The 21,106-nt window shown below is 41.9% G+C and overlaps 1 protein-coding gene across 13 annotated transcripts; it reads left to right on the top strand.

Moving 5' to 3' along the window:
* The first annotated feature begins 996 nt into the window (after nucleotides 1-996).
* INIP (INTS3 and NABP interacting protein) lies at nucleotides 997-14,139 on the top strand. 13 transcript variants are annotated; one of them, XM_030469890.2, is made up of 9 exons: nucleotides 1,026-1,121; nucleotides 1,600-1,706; nucleotides 1,866-1,972; nucleotides 2,549-2,635; nucleotides 4,818-4,909; nucleotides 6,100-6,285; nucleotides 9,247-9,349; nucleotides 11,867-11,957; nucleotides 13,726-14,139. In XM_030469890.2, exons 7-9 carry the CDS (start codon nucleotides 9,312-9,314, stop codon nucleotides 13,819-13,821), a joined length of 225 nt encoding a protein of 74 aa, XP_030325750.1. In that variant the 5' UTR covers nucleotides 1,026-1,121; nucleotides 1,600-1,706; nucleotides 1,866-1,972; nucleotides 2,549-2,635; nucleotides 4,818-4,909; nucleotides 6,100-6,285; nucleotides 9,247-9,311; the 3' UTR covers nucleotides 13,822-14,139. The 13 variants fall into 13 exon arrangements, 10 of the variants coding, with proteins under 10 accessions (XP_030325747.1, XP_030325748.1, XP_030325742.1 ...); XR_003989099.2 differs by lacking the exon at nucleotides 1,866-1,972; XR_003989098.2 differs by lacking the exon at nucleotides 4,818-4,909.
* The last annotated feature ends 6,967 nt before the right edge of the window (nucleotides 14,140-21,106 follow it).

Here is a 21,106-nt window from a genome sequence, read left to right as displayed (position 1 = left end):
CCGGGACAGGCCTGATCATGTAAGAAAAGACAGTCTCAGTTATACACCTCATAGCAGCCTTCCACTATCTGAAGGGGGCCTACAAGGATGCTGGGGAGGAACTCTTCATTAGGGACTGTAGTGGTAGGACATGGGGTAACGGGTTCAAACTTCAACAGGGGAAGTTCAGGTTAGACATAAGGAAGAAGTTCTTTACTGTGAGGGTGGTGAGGCACTGGAAAGGGTTGCCCAGAGAAGTGGTGAATGCTCCACCCCTGGCAGTGTTCAAGGCCAGGTTGGACGAGGCTTGGAGCAACACGGTCTACCCTGCCCATGGCAGAGGCTTGGAAATGGATGAGCTTTAAGGTCCTTTCCAATCCAAACCACTTTATGATTCTATAAACCTGCTACCTGACCTTTCAAAAACAGACCATGCATTACGAACGTGAGTGCACAACTCCTTCTGGAATTCACGCCAAATAGTCATTCCCGCAGAATTCAAATTCTAACTCTGTGGCTGTGACAGAAAACTAAACGACCCTTCCCTTCCACTCTTCTTCCTCTTTCCTTCCCCATTTAACTATGCTGATGCCTGAAGACCCCCTTAAGCATGATCCAGGGGTGATCCTCACACTTAGCGGCTGAACCGTCCCCATACCCAGGCCGACGCCTCTTCCAGGAGCCATGAAGCAGAAACACAGCCCGAACCGAGCACTTACGGAACCTATCTAAGCCTCACCCCGGCCCCGCTCGCCCCCTCTCGCCCCGCGCCTTCACCAGGCCCCGCCCCGCCAGGCCGCCCCGCCCCGCCAGGCCGCCATGCCGGGCCCCGCCCATTGCCTGGAGACCGGGGGCGGGGGCCGGGCCCTCCTCACCCCCCGCTTGAAGCGGATTGGACACTTCGACCTGTCCGTCAAGCTACTGACTTCGCGGGCGCCCGGGAAGGAGCCAGGCGGTGCGGACGAAGAGGTGTCGTCGCGCAATGCGTGCGTCATGCGCATGTGCCGCCAGCTTATTGGCTGCAGCGGGGCTGGGCGGGGAAACACGAGTTGGGAAGGGGTGGGGCGGCATGGCCGCGCTGCCGCCGGGCTGCGGCTAGGGGCGGGGAGGCGGGCAGGAACGGAGCCGGAGCCCCCGGGCAGGTGGGTAGCGGGAGGGTAGGGGCCGCAGCGGGCAGTGGGGAGGGGGGCGCAGCGGGAGAGCCCGGCCCTTTCAGGCCGGAGGGAGAAGCTAAGCGGGAGTGTCCGCACGCTCCGGGAGAGCAGGTGGGTGGGGGAGTCCATTACCGCGGGGGGGGGGAGGGGGGAGGGGGGAGGCGGCGGGGGGGAAGGGACGGGAGGGAAGGGACAGGCGTGGGAGGGGCAGAGCCGCGGGTGCCTCCCCGCCTGGTGCCGGCCTGCCAGCGGCCCGGCGGCGGGGGGTCCCGGGCACAGCGGGGCCTGGCCGCGGTGCGGGTCAGGCCGTTCTGAGCCGTGTCACGGCTCTGCATTAATGCCGTTGTTGAATTAGTTCTTTGCTGTGCTGTCGTGGCTGCTCAGGGGCACGCCGTCCCGGGGGGTAACCGTTCCCCTGGTCTCCCGTTGAAATCCGACCGAGGCTTCCGATTGCCGTTTCCCGCAGGACTCGGTGCTCCCATCCCTGCCCTCCACCCGGCTGAGCTGGAGCCCTTGGCGCTGCGCTTCATAGCCTGGCACCTTAATGGAAGCAGAAGTTGATGGTGGCCCGAGGTGATGTATGGCTGAGGAGCAGGCATCCCTCTTTGTATCGCAGCCACAGCTGTGAAGATGGTGGCCTTCAGCAGGCTGTGTAGCTGGGATGTAAATTATCTTTCCTTAAATAATCAGTTTGGTTGTTTTTTTCTTTTTGTGTATTTTTTTTTTTTTCAGTTGGAGCCTAAACTGAGGGCTTTAGCATTTAAGGAGTATAATGCTTTAGTGTGATTCTTAAGTGTAGTCTGACATACTTTGACAGAAAGAAGTTCTGTCAGGAAAAGGTGTGTATGACTCTAGAATGGCTCTAAAGGTTATTCTTCAGTTACTAAAATATATTAAAAATAAAATTTGATCATAGAATAATAGAATGGTTTAGGTTGGAAGAGAATTTAAAGCTCATCCAGTACCAACCCGCTGCTGTGGGCAGGGACACTTTCCATAACACCAGGTTGCTCAAGGCCCTGTTCAGCCTGGCCTTGAACACTGACAGGGATGAGGCAGCCACAGCTTCTCTGGGCAACCTGTGCCAGCGCCTCACCACCCTCACAGTGAAGAACTTCTTCCTTATACGTAACCTAAATCTACCCTGTTGCAGTTTAAAGCCATCCTATCACTACATGTCCCTGGTAAAAATTGATGGCAATGCTTCATATTTCAAACTAAAAATTTCAATCAGAACAACATAAATAGTATTATGTATTTTAAGCAATATGCATGCTGTATTTGGCTTAGATTTTGTAACAGTTGCCGCATTTCTGAGCTCTGTAACAGAATGAAATGCAACCTTTTCTTTTAAAGCAATATATTTATCTTTTACTAAAGGAATATGTTTATCTTATATTGTGCCTGTTTTGCAGATATTTGTGGGGTTAAAAGAGTTGAACTGCAGCTGAACAAAACAAGGACTGAAAATTGAAGGATGGCAGCAAATCCTTCAGGACAAGGTAGGTTTTAATCTAAGTATTCGTGGGGAAAGACTTAAGCAAGATGCCAGTGAAGTCACCAAAACTGTAAGTTTGTAGAAGGAGCAAAAAGGGGAAGAGACAAAAGAAGGTAGAGCTGAAAGTAGCACAGCGTGAGCAAGCCACCTGGGAGAAGGCACACATATTAAAAGTCCACTGATGGCTGGGGATCTCTGTTACTGTGCATTCCTTCATGCTCGGGTTGTCAAGTACCTATCATGCCTGTGGTTATTGCCTGGGGCATATTTTAGACACAGTGCTTAGCACTGAACGCGACTTGTAGCTCTTGTGCTCAGCATCAGGAACATCCAGAAGTCTAATATACTCCACGTCATAATGGGAACAGCAAGACCCAGGCAGCAATTACCCGTCAAAGATAGATAGCAGCTGTCCAGGTCTAGGAAGAAAAGCCAAATAAAATCATAATGCTAACTCCGATGAAATGCTTCTTTGCACAATGACACATCTGAACTGCATCCATAAAATCGTTCAAGATGTGGAAATGGTCCATCTGTCTAGCTGAGGCAAGTGCGTTAGAGGGAGCTGAGAGTCTGGGGGGGAGGTCACTCGATGAATTAAAGGAGGGTCTTAAATCGCCCTCTAGACGGGTTTTGGGAAATCTTAGTGGAACTCAGGATTGTCAGCGGAAGAGCTGGGGAGAAAAAAGCCTGTTAGGTATGGCTCTTCGCTAACTGGTTGTGAGAAATGAATTTAGAATTCAGTTTCCCAGCAACCAGAACGTTCTTCATGCACATTTGCGTGTGAGTATCCTTATCCAGGAAAGCAGTCCCGCAAGGCTGGGTGTAATTAATTTGGAGATGCTGATACTTTGAAGAAGTACCAGATCACTTCTGTGGTCATCCCTCCCAATGGCCCTCTGCTTTCAAAAGAAATACAGAAGAAATGTGTTAATCCAAAAGACAGACACTTGACAAAAAGGAGATAGTCTTTTGGAACACTTACTGAGCTTTTGTGAAGTGTTGAGAGAAGTATTGCAGATTGCAGAGAGTTGCAGTTCAATCTCTGAGAAGTTTTTGGTATGTAATGGTAAATCTTGCTTTATTCTGTGAATATTAAGTCAGCATCACTGCACAGGGAGTCAGAAACTACTTCTTAAGCACATGTATTTACTGAGAAGTAGAATGAGATTTTCATGCCAGAATGTCTTTGCTTCCTCCAAACTTCAGAGGCTTATAATTTAATAGAGCCTTGCAACCTTGTTTTATACTTTGAGATGCTCTTTAGGGACTCAGTAAAGGAACTGTGTTAATATGAAAATTATTTTCACTAAGCAGGCAAGAAACACCATCAAGTTTAATTAGCCAAATGAGCCGATAAATAATATACCTAGGAAAATTTCAAAGGAGCAGGTAAATATGAGCAACCTTTCAAGGCCTCTGTGTCTTTCTCTTGGCCAGATGCAGTCCTGAAGTCAAAATGATTCAGGCAGATGCTGCATTTTCAGCTTGCTGCATGGCACATGTATTGGTACTGTTCAAGCAATTCATTCTCTCATTTCCGTCTTCTTGGACGAGACTAGGGGTTTACTGAAACACTTACTGAAAGTGTTATGAACAGTAGCACCTACTCAAACTGCAAGGATGAATTATGAATTAAACATTAGCCTTCTATACAGGTACACTGTATTTGTAATTTTTTGTACTGAGGTGTTTCTTTCCTTTTAATCAGAATGGGGTATTTCCCTAGAAGTTAATTGAGTTCTCTGTTAGTTGCAGATTTGGAATACAAAGGTTAATATTTTTGACCTTTCACTGGATTTTTTTAATTCATTGGCCTCTTAGAAAAGCACTCCTTTGATTAGAATTTCAAAGATGAGGAACTTATATGAGTGTAGCAACACCAAACAGAATTGAATAAAAGCCTTACTTCAGACCATTAGTACCACATGGAACTGACTGCACCAATTGCATGAGACTCATTACAGCATTTAAAAGAAATAGGAAAGCTTTTAGCATGCTGCATATTGTCTACAAGATGAGCTCATAGACCAGAGTGGTACGTCTTGGTGGTGGGGGAAATCAGCTTTTAAATTACAAAAATTACTTCCAGGTGCTTGGTAATACACTGCTTCTGCAGCAATACTTCACAGTACTTACACAACATGCATTAATAAGGCTGCTCTTATGCTTTTGCTTGTGCACAGCAAGGCCACAGCATACCTTACGTGCTACTAAATTAAAGACTTCGACAAGGTCTGCTTCTACCCTGGTGGTTGTTTATCCTTTTGGCCTAAAGGTATGTGAGTGCATTCATGTTACACAGTCTGAGCAGCTAGATTTAGCGTTCTGTTTACGGAGTGTGTTAAAGGGGAAGATTGTGCTGTTCTGCCTTGCATTATGTCATCATCTGCAAACTTTGCTGCTCTGCATCCAGGTCTGATCTGTGTGCAAGCCTAGTACTTGCGGGCTGTAGCATATGTCTTCCCTGGAGAACTCTGTGGACATAAAGCAGTCAATAAATTATGTTCAGTTGTGCATGTAGCTGTTTTCTGGAAGGCAAACAAAATATATTAATATGCCTTTTGGTAATTCAAGTTAATTTACTAAATTACTAGTATGCCTTTTGTTTTGCTGTCACACAATGTATACGAAAGCCTATCCGAATGTCAACTGTTGCTAAATTCTATTGATGTGTAGCAGACTATTAGGTGATGTTTTGTAATGCCAATAGTCATAAGCAGAAAAGAAAATCAAAACACAGTTATTCCATCCTTTTCACAAGCTTTGTGTGTTTAATAGGTCTTTAGATTCTGCTTTTTAAGAGGTTGCTGCCTCACCATTTATGAAAGCAGGCACTTCAATAAAGAAATTACTGTGAAAATGCTTTCTGAATTGAGCAGGCAGAGCAGTGCAATGACAGTGCTTTTTACTGTACAGAGCTTAGAGCAGACATCCAGCTTTGAAACCATTTTTCCCAAATAGAAGTGTATCTTGAACACAAAGTGGTGGAGGGCTCTTTTGTGCTCTTACACAAATGATAAATGCATATCAGAAAAAACATATATACTGTGAATTTGAAGCAATCAGCAGATCAGGGAAAAGATACAAGATGAAAAGCAAGTAGATAAAGATAATGCTGTTTGTTGCCACTCAGAGTTAGCTAGTAGAACTGACATACATATCAATGAGGTAGGATAGTAGGATTAGGTGTTAGGATTAGGTTAGAGTGAAGCTTGCTGTGAGCTCTTAAAGCTACCAGTATTGCTCACCAAGGCTTCAACTTTCTCTAATTTTGTGTCTTTCACATGCAAAACTTCTGTGCAAGTAAACTTCTAGCTCCTGCACAGGTCATGTAATACAGTGCCTGATGTCAGAAATAAAGGTGTCGGAAAGAACAGGTTTAAATTTTAATCTGCTACCTTAGAGAGTAATCTGAGGATCCAGGTGCTCAGTTTGACATCTGACACTGCCATTAATCTGTTTTAGCTGCCTTGAACGGGTCATTTTGTGTTGGACCTCTTGTGTCTGCAAGGCAGAGAAGAATATTAGTGAACTGCGATATTCGTGAACTGTTTGAACTCAAAATAGTACTGCAACTTGGCCAAGTTAAGTTTGAACTTGAAGCTTTATTAAGAAGCTGCTATGTTTGAAAATCTACGCTTCCTTTCACAGGTGAGAATCCAGTCTATTCTAAGGATGGCTTTTTTGTTTCATGTCTGCATTTTTAGTAGTAGAAAGCAGAACAAGACATATCAAATCTACAGATGGGAAATTACTTTCGTTATAACTGAAAAGAAAAAGAAAACTTCTGTAGCTCTTTCAAGTTGGTCTTTATCAAAGCACTTTGGGGTCCTGAGCAGGGAAGAATCTATATGGAAGTCTCGCTTATGTATTGTCAAATGTGATTAATTATTTTGTAAGGATGACAGATTTTCCTCTCTTAAAATGGATTTCTCATATCCCACCCCTTCCATTGTTAACTTTTATGTGAACATGTTTTATTTACATTTTAAAAGAGTTTAAAATACCTGTAGGAATTTGACATTGCTCAGCTGAGGAGCACTAACATGTATATGTTGGGTGTCGTCCTCCATTTTCTCAAATAGGCTGTTTTCTACTTAGCATTCCTTTAAATAAATCACTTTTCAGTACAGCAGGTTGCTGATGGGCGCTGTCTGAATTCTAGAGTAAAGTGCTACTTAAAAAAAAAAAAAAGGGCAGGAAAAAAACCTCTTAGAGGGATGAGAAAAGGAAGAAAAAATACTTCGTTGTTTTTTCTGAATCCCTCTAGAGTTTCTGCCATAAGATGCTATAGTAAGACTCATACTAAAATAGAAGACAGTGATAATCTTGCACAGTTTTTGACTGCAGTTTAAAAACAGCATTTAAAATTTTATTCTTACACATCTCAAGCCTTTCTGAATCGTACCATCTGCTTCATGATAAATGTAAGCATATTTAGCCTTTATCTGTTATTTGACAGCAACTTATATTAAAAAGTGGTCTCCTTTTTCTTGCCTCAGTCACCACATAGTCTGAGTTCCAGGCATGTGTTTAGATGTATGCAGTTCAGGGTAGATAAGCACTAGCAGAAGACTGCTGAGTAATATATTAAATATTAAGCTTTTTGGCTGAAAACTCTGTGGAATGACGATACCGACACGATCACTTTAGGTCAGACCCTCTTCGAGGTACTTCAGTCATCCTATTACATCACTGTCTCCAGAATTTACGAGAGAGTAAAGTCTGGGCTAGCTGCAACACAGACGTGTTAAGTCTTAACTTGTTAGCAATATCTCTCAGCCTTTGTATCTCTTAGAACACACATTCAGCTGGGTTTTAATGTTTCAATGTCATTGCAAGGGTGTTAATAAAAAGATAGTGTATAATACCTGAAGAGCAGAGAAACATCAAAGACCTGAATCAATACTCTTACAAAACAGAGGGGTGTTTTTTTTGTGGGAAGGAGAGATTAACAGATGGGAAAATAGCATTTAATTAAATTCAATTTAAAAATCGGTTAACAAATGCAAAGGTGATAATGGATGATGTTGCACAAAACCGCAGTAAAATGTGATCAAATTGGTCTGCTCTTTTCGAGAAATTAGTCTGCTCTTTTCGAGAAATCCAAGACACTGAGGCTCAGGAGCACGTATGTTAGGCATAGTAAATGGAAAAGGTGAGGGGTTTATAGCAAGGCAATAAGGATGCAAATTATTGTTTAGAGTTGAAGGTTTCCAGGTGATAATGGTCTCCTTCATTGAGCCATTCTGATGAAGAGAATATTGGATTGTGTAATTGAGCAGCAACAGAAGATCTCTCAAAGGGAATGAACTTTGAGTGCAGCTACTGAAAATAAATTTGAAATCATTTTACTTGACATGCTAATGCTCCCCTTAAGAGTTACAGTGTCTGGCCTTCCTAACAGCTTGTGGGCTACCATTTTTTAGTGGTCTTATTAAAACAGTACTCAGGGCAAGGGCACAACATGCAGCAGTTTCCAGCAGGAATGACTTTGACATTTTGTATGGAGGAAATAAAGGAGATAACTTGACTTTTACGTCTCTTCTTTTATGACAGTGTAGTGGCTTCATATTTATAGGGTAGCAGTACCATTATAGATAAAAAGAAGTGTATATTCTTGACATGAGGAGTGTCCTTTGTGGCATAGAGGTTTGTAAGAGTTAGCCCTGTAGCTGTTGTCCTCAGTTGTGCTGTACAGGCATCTTGGGCAACATCAGGGACGTGTGGATCTTGTCTGTCTGGTGGCCACAGCAAGATCCTTTACCATAGAAGAGTCTTCTGTCCGTACAGCAGTTTTGCCACATTTTCATTTAGAAGGCAACTTTGAAAATGCACAAATGGTAGCCATTCTAGGCGTTTTCGAAATTACCTCCATCACTTTACTTCCTGTACTTCCTGACTTCTTTAGCATGCAAAGTCCCTTTGGGAGAATGGTGTACAAAGCAAATAAAGGTTGCACTCTCGTATTGTGTCCAGACAGCCAAATTTTGCTTCTCTGTCCAGTCCTGTGGTCATATTCCAGTGTAGTCATACTCCGAATAAGGGTAGTGTGTATATATAAGGACATCAGTATACTAAAACTAAAACCTTTCTGCATAGATTGAATAAAAGGTGGTATTTTTTTGCATAAACGTGTAAGATAGTCTCATTCTTACTGTTACATATGTAAAACTTGTACTGTAGTTTGAGTTCACTGGCATGAGGAATCAGGCCTTGTGAGTATATTACTCCACTATTATCACTGAGTTGTATGCTAAGTCTAGAACCTGGTAAGTTTACTTTTTTTGAAAGGCAAGTATTTGACGACATACGTTGTTTATAGCTCCAGAGCTGTCCTGGGAAAGGGTAGGATCTAACCTGAGATAGAAACTTATATTTTAAAATGTATTAATATGTATGATAGCTTAAGGAAGCTACTTTATATTGTAAAATGAGAAAAAGAAAAATGAAACCTATTTATTAATAGCCTTTCAGATGGGTGCAAAGCTTTGAAGATTAGTGTATTCATCATAATGTCGTATTGAACAGAGACTTGTAATTTCACAAGGTTAGAGTTGAGCCATAGAAATCAAGTAAATCTCTCTAATATTTTTCTGTCATTCCCACCAGGTTTCCAGAATAAAAATAGGGTTGCAATCCTGGCAGAACTAGACAAGGAGAAGAGAAAGTTACTTATGCAAAACCAGTCTTCCACAAATCACCCTGGAGCCAGGTATTTTATGTTCTTAGACCTGTTTGGACGTCACTGATTACATCAAAAAAGGAGGAAAAAAAATATAAATAAAATCAAGTGAGCTGTAAACTTACATAAACACTTATCAGAAGTGTTTTCTGACCATCCTCAATTATCTTGCACTTTAGGAGCATACTAGTATTTAAAATTGTTTACAGACCCTGAATTTTGGCTTACATCATTTCCATTTGAGAAGGACAGAAGCAGATAAGTTCACTAAACTGTATTAAAGTCTACTTTAAAGAAAAATCAGGAGCAGGCACTGAGAAAGCATTTAATTACTAAGCTGAAATGCCCTAAGGAATGGAAGTAGCAGACCATTAGGTTCAGGATACAGTGTGTTTAGGAAGAACAGTTAGGAAGTGAGTTATCCTTGAAACTCCCTGTGTGCAAGACAAAGCCATTTTATGTTACTGCAGATCTTGCAAAAGATACTGTGTTGTAAGGATGATTGTACACCGTAAGGTGTAATCTAGTCTGAGAGCTGCCAGTGGGATTTCCCCCATCTAAGACAAAAAGATTAGATTTTGGTCATAAATCAGTAACTGTAAAATCTCACACTGGTTTATATGGAGAAATTGAGATACTTGAACTTTTGGGTTAGCATGAAGTGAGCACACTGCCATATTTTAGATTCAGTGTGTTACATGAATCTTATATCTGTACAAGAGTCAAGTACTCTGAATACAGTCTGAGTGCTGCCTGTGTTTGTTTTTCAAGGAGATTCTAGCTCACCTCTAATTCATTCGAACCATCAAAAAGCTTGCAGAATATTTGAAATTGCCAGAGTTAGATCTCTGGGTAGCTCTGTATACAGTTATTATACAAGCAAAATTATTGATGAGAGGAGAAAATAGGAATATCATACTGCTACCTACAAATCCTGACTTCAGGCAACAGTGTTTCCAAGCTCCACTGCAAGTCTGGCAGAGTTTCAGAGAGCGCTTGTTTGCTTTATTTTTTCTTTATGGAAAAATAACACTGTATGCTCCTGAGCAGAATTGGAATTTACTAATTTTGAAAGTGGGGATGGGAGGGAACCTACGAAGCTGCAGTCAGACTCTGTGCTTTGGCGTGGTGGGCTGATGTGTGATTTTTGAGAAGCTGACAGTCTGTGACAGGGATGTTTGCTAAAGGTTTGGGACCACAGAGTTGTCAGAAATGAGACCACAGAAACACTGCAGACTTGACAGAAAAGTGCTTGATGTACCTATGGCACAATAGTGGCATGGTCAGCCTAAGGGTAAATTAATTAATTGATTTCTGGCCTTGGCATATGGGAGTCTTCTGTGCAAGAGCAGAAGGCCTGTCTTGAAAAGTGTCAGCTTATGATGAAGCCTTAAGATTATCTGTGGAAATCATATTGAAAAATTAGAAGGTAAGGAATTAAATGCAAAACAAATACCTTCAAAATAACTGCAAACATTATTTTAAATAAATGGAGCAGTACTTTTTTTTTTCAGCAGTGAAGTTTAAGTTAATATTTGTCATAAAATCTGTTCAGAGGATTGTTACTTAGCTTTCATTATGTATTTAGGCATAGATTTGCTGAAGGTCTTTTCATGAGCATGGCTCCTTTTGAAAAATGATGTACTAAATTAGCTGTTGACATTAAAGCTGATGGAAAGGTCAGTTGGTGATTTTGCTTGGATCTCTTGTTGTCCTTCATACTTTTGTCTCTGTGACTGAGGAGGAGAGAGGCTTTCAGCACCAGTCTCTAGAGCCAGTTGCAGAGGTAGTTGTGAATTGCCTTACAATACAACTCTAATGGCAGTCCTTATTGATTTCTATCTGGAGGATGGCTGATCATGTTACTTACATAGAACTGGGGGGCAAAAAAAGTCTGCTTTTTATTTCTTCTTTTTTTGGTTACAAGGTGGAAAAAAGCCACCATAAAAAAAAAAAAAAGGTAACCATAAAAGCCGGGAAAAACTATTCAGAGATTTTAATTTGAAACCTAATGTATGTTGCACTGAGATAGATAAGCAAAATAATTTTAGGTATTCGTAATTTTAGGAAGCTCGTTTAACATAAGCAGTGATCTGCTGCCCACCTGCTGAAAAACTGGTCTTATACTGAAGGCTGCAGAGCTCTTGTTAGTGCTTCTGTTTATCACAGTTGTTTAGAACAGTCAGAGTGACTGAGTAATGGTGGAAACAGAAAGCTGTTGTTTTAAAAATACTGACGTTGTCTAATGTTGCACCCCAGTGGTTCCACTGACTTCCATGAGTGAAATCCACAACAGGCTTCAGGACTGTGAGTCTTCTGGGTTTAGTTTAGCATCAGGTATTTATGCTAAGACAAACAATACTATGGTCATTCTATTTTCCTTTTCTCTCTTATGTTAACAAATAGTAATTCCAAACAATAGTTAACAGTTTTTAAGTTATGAGTCAAATAAATCGTGAGCTGTGGAAGTCTTGAAATCTATAGCTAGAATGGCAAGAACATAATTTTTTTGTGATATGTATCATACCACCTTGTTCTTTTTTGCAGCATTGCACTTGCAAGATCACCTCTGAACAAGGATTTCCGTGATCATGCTGAGCAACAGCACATCGCAGCACAACAGAAGGCTGCACTGCAGGTAAGCTGATATGGTCAGGTAGAGTTTAGCTTGGCTCTGTTTTAGATCCTTTCTGTGCCTAGAGAGAATGAAAAGCCCCTTTTAGAGGTTAGGTTTCATACTTTTTTGTATTTGTCATAAATGAAGTTTTTTCTTCTTTATGATGAAAGCTTAAATCTACCAGCTCATTATCCCTTGCTATGGTTGTAAGAATGTAGCCTACTATATCATCACAGGTGTCCTGTACATCTTGGTGAAAAGTCAGTTTCACCATACTTCTGAATGTCTCATGAAGTATAGAGAGAACTAGCTGCACAGCTTTCCTTGGCTGAATCTGAGTAGATGCCAAGTAAATACAGTTACAAGTGATAGGGTGAAAGATTTGGAAAACTTACTAGTCCATTTACAGGCCTCTATTTGCTACTATTTTGCTGATGTCAGATGAGGTTGATTTTTTGTGTTGAAATTGGAAATTGAGCAGGAATGCCAGTACATGGCCTCCTGCCTTCCTGGCACTCCAGAGGGCATGATTCAGCAGAGGGCACAGGAATAGGAAAAACCATTGAGATGTAACTAGCAACCCTGTTCACATATCCTTATGCCTTTTTGTGTTTCTGTTTCCTAGTAAAGGCCCCAGATTGCATCTCCTAAAATGAATGGGAGCAGAAGTGAGCTCTGGGTGGTGTCCTGTATTGATCACAGAACATTGTAGGCTGGAAGGATCCTCTGTAGGTTGCTGGTCCAGTGCCCTGCTCAAAGAATGACTCTGTAGTGCTGTATCACATTGTTGAGGGCATGGTCCAGTCAAGTTGTGAAGTTTTTCAGGCATGGACTTCTCGCAGCCTTTCTTGGCTCTGAATCTGGCTCTGTCTTCTCTGTGTCCTGTCACTGGGTATCTGAAAACAGCTTAAGATCTCCCCTCAGCTTTCTCAACTTACAGGAAGCTCAGTTCTCTCACCATCCCATGGACATCGAGAACTCCAGCCCAGCCCCCAGCTGTTCTCTTTGGGTCTCTGTTGGACTTGCCCCAGTTTGTATCTCAAACTGAACACAGTATTGCAAATGCAGCTTCATGGGTAGCTTTCCTTGGCCTGCTGGCTGTGCCATTGCTGATGCATTCCACTGTGCTGGTAGCTTGTAGTGTGCAAGGGCATGCTGCTGGCTGACACTAAACCTGATACCCACTAGGGCTTTTCCCTAGTGGTGTGAGTAAGGAAGATGCAGGCAGTCTAGCTTATCCCCGGTCTTCGAAGTGGGAACGGCTGTGTAGGATTTTGCAAAGGTTGTCCAGAGCCATAAGCAGCAGCTGCCTTTCTCAGGTGGACAAGCATATATATATCATGTGTGCAGAATGCTGGTGTCCCATGTTGTACAGGAGTGTGTCTGCTCATGTGTCATTCGTACATGCAGCCTCAGGTTGTGTGACACTACTGGTGTGCACTTTTGGCAGTCATATGTGGCATCTGTCACAAACCAAGACCTGTAAGTTGGATAGATGAGAGTGAAAACATGGGGTCTAGGCGCAAGACAGCAACCACGAGTTCGTTTACTACTCTCCCTGCCTCCGTGGGATTTGTTGAAAAAGGAGCAGCTGGGAATGGTCAAGTTAATTTCCTCGATGGATACTGTTCAGGTGGCTGATCTAAAATGCTGGGGTTTTTAACTTGACTATCAGAGTTGAGGACCAGACTGGGAGAGATAAATAATCAATACTGCAGGAGCTGTAAAGTCTTAAATTATATCAGTGCTGCAGGGAGTTATGCTTTAAAAACTGTTTTTCTCTTTCCAGCATGCACATGCACATTCCTCAGGATACTTCATAACTCAAGACTCTGCATTTGGAAATCTTATTCTTCCGGTCTTACCTCGACTTGAGGCAGAATGAGGAATCTTGTTTCTCAGAACTGCAAGGTCTGATTTTGGCCATACCAGGAACTGCCTGACCTTTGATTTCTTTACTTATCTTAAAACCTAATTTTTTCTGGATTTCTGCGGTTGCCTTTTGGGAGTGTGAATCCTAGCGATGAAAAAGCAATGTTATTGAACAGTGATTTTTACCTTGTATTTCTGTTCCTTTGTCAGGTCAAAATCAGACATAAAACTTCCTTGATGCGTGAAGTGCATAGCAATTGCTCTTCCCTATTTCTGTGCTTCCTTTAAATAAATTTCAAACCAGAGTCATCAAGAGATGTACACTCTATCAGCATTTGTGGGGTTTTTTGTTATATACAGGTACTATATTTGACTTTAATGAAAGACAAAAGTTACTTTGTCCATCAAAACAGACATGAATTTACCAAATGCATCAGTTTTTTCTTGGTTTTTTTTGGGTTGTTGGGGGTTTTTTTGTTTTTTGTGGAGTTTTTTTTTTATTTTATTTCTGAATGCAGGGACATTGCTAGTATACTGTTTTCTGTTGTTGTATCATCTGGTCTCAAGTCTTTAGATATAGTGTGCCTGCATCTTATTTTGTTTTGTGAAATATGAAAATGAATTCAAATGGGGAAAAAGCAATTGTATCAAACACTTTTTAACAGAAGAAAGTCTTTTAAGTTGTCTGGATATTTCAGATGCAAAGCATTGTCTGCAAGGACAATTCAGTTTAAAAAGTCATATTTTTCTAGTTATGACTTTTTCGATACTTGGTGTGTTTAATTTTTTGGAGGGATATGGTTTGGTTTTTAATGTTTTTATCTGTGGTAACCAATTCCAGTTCCTTGCTGTTTCTCTTAAGATAAATTATTTTGGAATTGTGATTATGCTACCATGATAAAGTAACTTGAAGTGAAAAATAGTCCTTACGTGTTCTTATATCTCCATGACTTGACTAATACAATTATAGTGGTACATTGATTGCTTTACCTATGGAGGCAAGTTTTAGAAAACAAAAAGAACAAGAGAACTTAAGTGAGAACCAGAAAACATCTGTTAAACTGGTGCCCATTTGAAGCAGCTCTGTCCTTTGCAGAAACTTACCTGTCGTGTGAAGTTTGCAGGGTTGCAGTCTACAGATTTCCTTTGTGAAATTTAGGGTATCCTGTTAAATCATCTGCAGGGGATTGCCTGAACCCAGTAAGCACTACAGAACTATGAGCACTGTTGTCATGAATACAGAGCGAGGGCCAGGAGATGGGTTCAGATGTGAGAAAATGCTACCTCTTCCATATACCTCAGCTGATTACAGACCGTTGCAGAATCTGTAGCATACCGAGACATATTCAAAAAGAATAATCTTCTGGGGGAGGCCAAGATAGAGCTTAAAGATGTGCAACTGTAACATGAACTACTTGTATCATACACTTTTTTGGTGAGTCATGGGAATGATGGTGGTTTTTGTGGCTAATGGAGAAAGGAGTACTGTCACTTCTCTTTTCAATGCTTGTGTCTGTGTAGCTTTTACTTTTTAATTACCAAGAGTAACTTCACCATGAAGCTGTTCTGACTACTCATCATTCTGCAGTGTGAGCTGAGTATCTTAGATGCTATTAAGAAAAGGATCTGCAAATCTGTGTGTGTAGGAGAGGCAGCTATGAAGCAGTCCAAGCTTGGAAACATACAAAGGCAAAGAAGGTAAAGTAGATACAGCAGGAAGTTTGGATTTTAGATTTTAGTTGAATTTAAAAAGTAGGCTGGGCATTTTAATATTAAAGGAGCTTTTTGTTTTCCTTGAGAAAAGTGGCAAAAGAGTATCTACTTTCTCTAGAAACAGACTTTCTGTGCTAACAAATTGAGCTATAGAATCCTTGGGTGTTGCTCCACGGGTTGCATTTGATCCAGGCAATGAAACAGTCAAGAGCTTTCTCCTTTGGAAAGCTACAGTTGCTCCTCTAAAGGAGTTAAACTTCCTGGCTATGGTGTTTTCATCTTGAATATCGAAAGATCTCATTTGGAAATCCAGGGCCTGGGCTCAAAGATGGAGGTATTTGAAAGGGGAAAAATTGACGCAGCTGGTATAATATTTTTAAGTTATAATGCCTCAAATTATTCTGTGTAATCATGAGGGACTTGGGGTATATGTAGGTATAATTAACTGTCAAAGATAAAAATGTTGTATATGGAAGCTGCTATCTTAGAAACTACAGACTAGCAATTAGTGTCAGATGCATCAATTTGTCTTGCCACTCATACTTTTTCTTTTCCGCTATTAATCAGTATTAAAACCATTCATCTATGCCTGTACAGTTATTTCATAAAAATCTTTTCTCCTGTTGGAATTGCAGTTCAAATTCAAATCATTATTAGTTACAGTCTACCCAATCCAGGAAGTGTCTGGGGTGTCTTGCTTGTGGCAGTAACCATGAACTTAATCCCATAAAAGCAGAAGGATTGTAATCTAGTGCTGACCTATGTACCTAAAAGTATCTTAACACATACAATCACTAGAGTAATTTTATTTCATTTGCTACAGTAGCGATTGGCCTTTCCACTCAACACAGGTGGCTGGGGTAGAGTGCGTGTCAGAGCTGGATGGTGGGGTAGGAGCAGGTCACAGTACTGGGTAGGTCTTGCACTAAACAGATCAGATAGATGGGAGGTGGGCTAACACAAGTGAGGTCAGGCTTTCTTAGTGATGACAGAGTCTTAATCTGTCAAGAACAGATGAAGTAAAGAAGTCAAAGTTCTTGAAGCAATAAAAGAACAGAACCACAGCTTCTTAGCTATATGCATTTTTTTTTTCTCCCACTAGACAAGTTTTCTCTCCACACCCTTATTTTCCAGAGTCACTCCCCATCTCCCTACCATTATAAGCTCTGGAAAATGCCGTTTTAGTTGAAGAAGCCTGCCCTGTAGAACCATATGCAGTTTCCTACCACTGCAGGGGTTTGGTCTCTTTTTTTCTTGGTATTTTCACTCTATTGATCTCTTGGAAGCTTTGGTATGAAACTAATCACTGGTACCTGATGATGTATTTGCACCTGATGTCAGAACACCCCATGAAGCTTATTATTGGAAAGAAATTACACCCCCTAATGTCACTTGCTAGAAACTTCCTAGTCACGTTGATGTGTTCAATCAGTGAAAATAGCTGAGTGCTACTTTTGCCTCCATATGCACTCAGCACAGGGCAAGCCAACTGTAATTTGCAAGTCCTATGAAAGCAGCTGTGTACCACTGTTCATCTAAGGAGTCCTGTGTGAGGTAGAGACTTTGGATGGCTCTAGTCTTTTATTAGAGCGCCTGTGTCACTTCCAGGCTGGAGGTCATTTATTGTCTTGCTGCACAGCAGAGAGGACAGTGCTCTGGCCCTAACCTTGTAAAAATGAATGAAGAGGCCAGGCTTTTCATATCTTTAAAAAGAAGAGGAAGATGTTTATTATCAACCAGGTAATGGGGAACATGAGCTTGAAGTGGTGGAAGGAAATGCAGACAACTATGTCTCCGAGTGCCCATCTTTTTGTGGATTGACTTATTTGATTGCAGTGTTTCAAGAACAGAGCACAAGGACTGAGAGTGATGAGCCTAGAATAGTGTGGCATGCAGTCACGGACATGTGAACAGGCAGTGACTATCTCAGTGCATCTTCTTAAGCATTATGATAGTTAAAATGGGGCTTGGTGTATTTACCAGGAAGAAGCATTGCTAAGAATACCTGTCTTTTGCACATGAGGTACTTTAATTTTGTGTCTGTTAAAATGTATATTCAAAATCAGGAGGATGCCTGAGAAAGCAGCAGAATGATTCCTGTTGGTCAAAATTATGGCATTGATCATTCCTCCTGTCAAACCAGCTAACATAGCAAGTTTTCTTGAAGGACAGGGTCAGTGCACTGTGCTACGGACTTCTGATGAAAATCGAGCTGATTCCCATGTCCTAGGGATCAGACAGTAACCAAAATACATGGGAATCCTAAGGGAAAATCTTAGAGAAGGCAGGTCGCTTCCTCCTTCAGACACCTCTGAAGGAGGAAGTGCAGAGAGGGAAGGATTGTCTGCACCCAGTTGGATGAGTCTTCCCATCCAGAGCTTTACATGCCTGATTTATGTTTCGCTAACACGCAGGGAAAATCCAACAGCACCTGCTAGTAACACCCTTGTGGCTGGCAAGTCTGGGGATCAGTGTGTTCTGAATTGCTTTTGGAGCCTGCAGGCAATCTTTCTTGGGCTAAAATATTCTGTATCGAGCTTTCTGTAGTGAACAGTAACTTTGAACACTAGTCAGCGAAGTGGAATTCACATGCTATTGGGTTAAAAGCTTGCTCCAGTGAGTTTCTGCATTTGTTGGAACCATAGAGCTTGCCCCAGGCTTTTTACAAGGACACTAGCCTCTCCTTGTTTCCTGGATCTTGCTCTTGAAAGAAACAATCAAGTGAAATAACTCTCCGGGGAAATTATTTTTACACTCCTTTTTGAATACAGTTTTGCTTCAGAGAGGAAGAAAGCAGGTTAAGCACTACTAAGGCAGAGAAAACTTGATTAGTGCAGTCAGACATTATGAAAAATTATACTTTAGTACTGGTGACGAAACGGCTCTTCGCAGTTAGAGAACCTCTGCTAGGTTCATTCAGGCTTTCAGTTACGAAAGATGGTGGCACAGTTCTCGACCAGTTCTTATTAAGGCCTCTAATCTGGATACTGTAGTATTAGTGGATGCTACTTTTGGCACACAGTTTCGTAGATAGTGTCCCGCTTATAGTAATATCCCCCATGCTTCTTTGTATCTTATTCCGGTGATAAACTGAGAGACAGGGTTTCAGAGACATCTGCTAGTATGACGTCCTGATCCCCACGTGGGGCTTTTAACACTCGTGCTGCAGTATGTCAGAAGAGTACACTACCAGCACCACTCAGCAGAGCTTTCTGATGATGCAGTCTGTTCACGTACATTAAGGGTAGCAGGTGATATTCAGCCATCTAAGAGTGAAAAGTCTCAAATCTAATAAATGATTGTTTATCCTTAACCCCAGCTCAGGGATATTCTCCAGGTCTTAAGTCAACAAACTGCTTGCCTCAGCATGTGGCTGAAGACACCTCAATACAGAAACTGAGCCCTAAAGCAGATGGGAAACATGTTCTTATTCCTGTCATTACTTTTCAGCCTTTCCATACTAATGTGGTCTGTGATTCTAGCTGACCTGTTTAATATACTCTTTTACTCTGCTGGAATTCTTTTCAGCATTTTCCTCAAGACTTCCTAGTGTAGCACCCATCAGTGCTACCATTTCTTCCTCTGCCACACACATTCATCTCTGTTATGTTCTTCCCTCCTTCCTTCTGCCATGTTTTCCTTTAACTCCATTTCTTCCTTCCCATTAGCCTCATTTCCTTGCAATATTCCTTTCCTCAGCTACCTTGTTGTACCACAGCAAATGTGCTTTAATGAAGCTCTTTTTAAGTACTAAAGATGTAATTAAATGTCTTGACAGATGCAAGCAAGACTGGGATCAGGAACTTACTTTTGGGAACCCTGAGTGCATTCAGCTACAGAAAGATTCATGACATTATTGGGTAGCTCAGCATCACCCTAATGTACTCAGATTCATTGATGAGGAAATTGTCCTTTGCAGCACTTAAACAGTTCTGTTACTGGAGAATGACATTTGATTGCCTAGAGCTTGGCAAGCCAAGTCAAAAGAAATGCTGGCCAATTCTGTCCTGAGCCCAAGCCTGGTGAGAGATGGTGCCTGATTTTGGCAAACTTTAGATTAGATAATCACCAACATCACCTGATAAAGCTCACATCAACCCATCTCTGTCCAGAGGTCTCTGGGAAACGGGTTACGGTGAGGGGATGTAGGCCTTCCCACCCTCGTCCACAGGGAGCATGTGCAGCCCTCATCTGGGCAGTCTGCCTCATCCCCAGGCTCGAACCCAGGGGCATACAATTGGCACAGTGCTCACAGTAACTGATTATTGCCACTGGATTGTAAGGGTCAGAAAAAGGAGGTGAAGGAGGCGGGTGGTGATTGGATGAAGGTTTCCTTTGTGGGCTTAGGGGCTGCAAGGTGTGATGCCAGTGCTGTTCCACAACATGAGTTTGCATTGTGCATGTGGGAGCACCTTCATCTTATTAGCCCCAGAGAGGTCTCAGTCCCTGTTTGTTCCCCAGAGACAGCCTCAAATTCCAGCTCTCTTCCAGCAGGAGTAAATGTCACCTTAAATGCAAGATGATAATTAAAGCTGAGTGAGGAATACTTCTCCCTTTCCAAGGAAGCTCTTGGGACTTCAGAATACTCTGTGCAGGTTCTTCTCAGACCATCTGAGAAGGCAACAAGAAATGCCAGAGGTTCATCACTCAGGAGCAGTCTGCACCGCTCCATCCAGACCTGGAGTATAGCATGGGAGAATGCCTGGATTCATGTTGACCAAGGCAGTGTGCTCAGTCTCCTCTGATGGAGCTCCTTCCCATTGGATAAAAGGTGAAATAATCCTTGGAACAAGGACCTGACCCAGGGTTTTCCACAGGCCAGGTGACAGCCTGACCCCCAAGGTAACAAGGCCAGTTTTGTTCCAGACCAGTGAATATTCATCTAAACAGGATTAGTTCCAAAGAGGGGGGTTGGGAAAGTTGGCTCAGGAAAACATCTATCCCATGTGAGTGAGTATTTTCATGCATGGTCAGGACAAGCATAATGCCATCTGAAATGAGATGGGGAGGCTACATCTCTCAGTAATTCACACCCAAATGGAATTAATACAGACTTTTCTAGCACTCACAGGACACAAATCTCCATCAGATGCCAATTCACTGCCTCCAACTTCTGCAATATGTGTTCAGTATGCATTCTGCGTTTTGCCCAGATATGCCATTACAGATCTCTTTCTAGCTTTCAATACTTACAGCAGTGAAAGCCAATGCCTGGCTTCCTTCCCCCTCCCTGACTGTTTTTCTTTCATGTAAGCTATTTCCTATAATACTGGTTTCCAGTGGCAGAAAGAAATACACCTATGGGAATTCCTAATGCATACAGTATAGTGTAAATTATACAGCTGTCTATCTGACAGCCAAATTGATCTCAGAAACATTCCCATAAATAATATTTACAGTGAGTTGCAAAATACACCTTGCAGTACCCCCCATAAATATGACAGCTTTTCAAAACTGAGACCATTTTCACAAGGAACAAAGCTACTCAATTGCTGCTGTGGTTCTTACCAATCTGACACATAATGCATTATTTATCAGCAAATGTTAGCTTCCCTGCGTCTCATAATGTGGGTATTTCGCTCAAC

This window comes from Strigops habroptila, chromosome Z, assembly GCF_004027225.2.
Source record: "Strigops habroptila isolate Jane chromosome Z, bStrHab1.2.pri, whole genome shotgun sequence".
NCBI lineage: Eukaryota > Metazoa > Chordata > Aves > Psittaciformes > Psittacidae > Strigops > Strigops habroptila.
Note: the sequence above shows the minus strand (reverse complement) of the source record. Positions and strands in the feature narration are given on the sequence as shown.